Raw genomic sequence first — 3,628 nt, 5'->3', positions numbered from 1 at the left:
TATATATATATATATATATATATATATATATATATATATATATATATATATATATATATATATGAGTGTGTGTGTATGTGTGTGTACTTGCATGTGTGTATACATATTAATGTATCTATTACTCTTGTTACAATTCTTAATGGCTAAAATTGGAGCAGATGAGGTACATGATTTATTAATATGACTTATATTAATAAAAAATTAATAAAAAAAAAAAAAACTTTGCTTTGGTATACAACTACATTTAGAATTAACAAAATAGTATACAATTTATAGAAAAATATGTCACACATAATATATAAATAGTTAAAATACAATATAAAGAGAATAAGTGAAAGTGGATGTAAGAAGAATAGACAGATGATGATTAAATGCAAAGAAGTGAGAATTTTTTGTAAATATATAGTTAAAAGTAAAATTTAAAAAAACAAAAAATTTAAAAATTAATAATTAGTAAATGAGATAATTTATTTTTATAAAATAAGAATGTAAAAAAAGAATCCAATAAAAGAAAGAAATAACCTGTAGAAAAACCATGAAAGAAAGATTTACGAGTGAAGCGCATGGGCATTCGATAATGCCATAAATATTGGTGTTAGCAAAAATTAATTCAAATAAATATTATATGATTTGAACAGGCCTATGCAACATATTTACTTTTGTTGCCAGTAATTTTTGAAATTTCAAGATTGTCTTCTGTTTTTTAAATGAAAATCATTATTATTCTATAAAAAAAGTTGTAGATAATATTAAAACAAATTCAATCATGTTAAACTATATGATCTTCAAACAATTCCTATTTAATTTATTAGATTTTGAATATAACAATACATTGTTTTAATTATGGTTTCAAAACAAAGTGATCCCTTATGAAATAATTTCAATTATGTGCTTCACTCTATAGTATTTTTAATATCAAACATTAAAATAAGAAAATGAGCATATTACAAAACAAAAAGTAAAAGTAATGCTCCTAATTAAAATGTACGTTTATTCTTCCAACATTTTTCTGGAACGTGACCTATTTTGTCGCAGTTTACACATATAGTATTTATTGCAGAGCACGCGATATGCGTTAAACTACAATCATTGCAGTTTAAGATCTTTGGAATTCCACCGAATAAAAAATTTTTCATATATAATTATGTAGAATCATATAAAATTATATGTAATTTTACATTATTATATATAATTATGTATGAAATTTGCCCATACATGTTAATACATATTACTTATATATAATCATGTATAATTATATCTATAATTTCATATATAATTTTGCATAATTATGCATACAATTATATGTAATTATACATATAATTATATATAACTGTGTATAATTATATATAATTTTATATAATTATATATAATTATATATAATTACCCAGATAGGAAAATGTGTTCATTCTAAGCTCATATTGTATTCATGTATCTTCAAGGCATGAGGACAAGAATAGACACCGATGCGGGCTCATATGCGCCTCAGAATGTAGACATGTTATGATGTCACAAAAATACCTTATTTAATAATAATAATCAACATCATGTCAAGAATTTGCAACATAATTTGTACATCATTTGTGTGTATCTGGTGCTCATATCATGAGATCACGTAATGATCTCTGAAAAAGTATCAAATTGAAGTCATAGTATGAAGTCACATTGTGATGATCATCACGCATTTCTATCTGGGTATGTATGGACAAATTTATTGCAGCAATTTATTTCATGGTCTAAACTACACTTGCTACAGTTTTTAACTGTGTAATTAACAATTTTTTCATCTTTTTTAAAACTTATTTCATATCTTTCATAAAACTTATTTCATACCTTTCATACTTATTTATAAACTTATTTTCATACCTCATCCAAATACGTGTTATTTCTTGTATAGTTAAAGACATTGTGCTTGATGAAAATGAGAATCCTGGAATTAAGATTTTAGCAATGTTTGTAAATTTTTCAACATCTATTTCTTCCAGAATTTTCTTCTTTACTATCTCATCTACATTAGTCGTAAATTTCGATGCTATTACCTAGAAGAAAAAAATATTGCATTATATATGATTCAACATAGGAAGAAATGAAAAATATATTAATATTCTTTCCATATTCTGGCATAAAAACAAATATTATCTGGAATAAACATTTCTAAAAAATTTAATTGTAGCTACTTTATATTGTATTTATTACTACATACACATAACTTCAGTGAATCTTACACAAATTTCATATCAATTCTACAAATAGTCTTTTAAAACTAGAATGAGAAATTAAAAAATTATATATCCTTCTTATTATATTTGTTAGCATCTCATTATATAAATCTATTTTATAATTTGATATGAACAGGATTAGAATTAAGATAAAAAAAATTTATAATTTGTCTACAAGTATAGAAGAAACATAGTTATATTAAATATACCTTCAAGTTATTTACATATGTATCAATATCTTCATTATGTATTCTTTTTTTGCATCCAAATATGCAATAATAATCAAATTTCTCAAATAATACATTTATATCATCATTTGCTTGACTATCATCAAATGTAAAAGTTCTGTATATGTCTTGTCCAACAGGTCCCAAACGATTCAAGAGCATGATACCCCACTTTTCTTTATTATTTTCTGCTTGGTCAATCAACTTCATATTTGTGAGGAAGTCATTCTTCCATGAAAACCACATTGGTATAAAGTTATCCTTTGTAAGTGTTTTTAAGGGAAATACAGCAGGTGTATTTGTGGGTTCTTTACTTCCTGCGTAAATTTTTTTACTTTTAAGATTGTACTCTTCCTTAGTATAGATCCTTTCCAAAATTTGATTGAACATTAATTGTATTTTTGCAATCAACTTTGGATAATGCATTCCCAGATAGCCCCAGATAGCCAAACTTGTGCGAGCAGATTTTACGCAGAGTCTGTCAACAGTCTGTTGACAGAATGGCAACGGACTGCACACAGAAACTGTTTTAGCAGTCTCTAACGACAGATTGGTGACAGACTGCGCGCAGAACCTGTCGACAGACTCTGACGACAGACTGACAGCAGATTACGCGCAGATTCTGTTTCCTAGATAGGTTATTTAATTCTACCAAGGGCCATATGTACGTTATTAAATGGAGCAGTTTCACATACACACCATGTAAAACTGCTGCAGAGGAGTTAAGATAATTATATTGTGCAATAATTGTACATATATACAATAAAGAACAATGTTTACATTTTAAAATTGTATTACACATTTTTTATAAAAAAGCAACAATAATAGAGAAATAACGAGTACAAGTATAGAATAGTACGATTAAATGGCCATTTAAAGGCGTACATATGTCATCCCTGATAAACATTGTTTTCATAATTTTTCATACAATTTCTCATCTTATTATTTTTTTAAATGTTGTTATGTCATTAAATCTGCACGATTTAACCGTCATGCAATAAGTACTGAAGGCAGCAGCACCGAATAAAATATTAGTCTCGCTATGTAAATAACTTTTACAGAATTTTTTTGATGGTTTATTTAAAAATATATCATGCTTCGATTTTGATAAAACTTAATACAATCTGAACGGGACGATCGACCAAATTAATTCGCACATGTAAAAGTACAGTATTTTATTAACAT

General features: G+C 26.0%; 1 protein-coding gene across 2 annotated transcripts in view; it reads right to left on the bottom strand.

The window, feature by feature from the left end:
• Positions 1–1,451: 1,451 nt before the first annotated feature.
• LOC116845389 overlaps positions 1,452–3,628 on the bottom strand; it is a 5,039-nt gene continuing 2,862 nt past the window's right edge. Inside the window, exons 3-4 of one of the 2 annotated variants that reach the window (XM_032817982.1) lie at positions 2,426–2,760; positions 1,452–2,036 (exon numbers count right to left, since the gene is read on the bottom strand). In XM_032817982.1, the coding sequence (XP_032673873.1) occupies positions 1,797–2,036; positions 2,426–2,760 (575 nt within the window). In that variant the 3' untranslated portion in view covers positions 1,452–1,796. The remainder of the gene's footprint in view (positions 2,037–2,425; positions 2,761–3,628) is intronic. The other variant, XM_032817983.1, reaches the window with a different exon arrangement.

This window comes from Odontomachus brunneus, unplaced genomic scaffold, assembly GCF_010583005.1.
Source record: "Odontomachus brunneus isolate Ranch 3 - 2012 unplaced genomic scaffold, Obru_v1 Obru_scaffold_051, whole genome shotgun sequence".
Lineage (NCBI taxonomy): Eukaryota > Metazoa > Arthropoda > Insecta > Hymenoptera > Formicidae > Odontomachus > Odontomachus brunneus.
The sequence above is the reverse complement of the archived record's forward strand: the minus strand, read 5'-3'. Positions and strand labels throughout refer to the sequence as shown.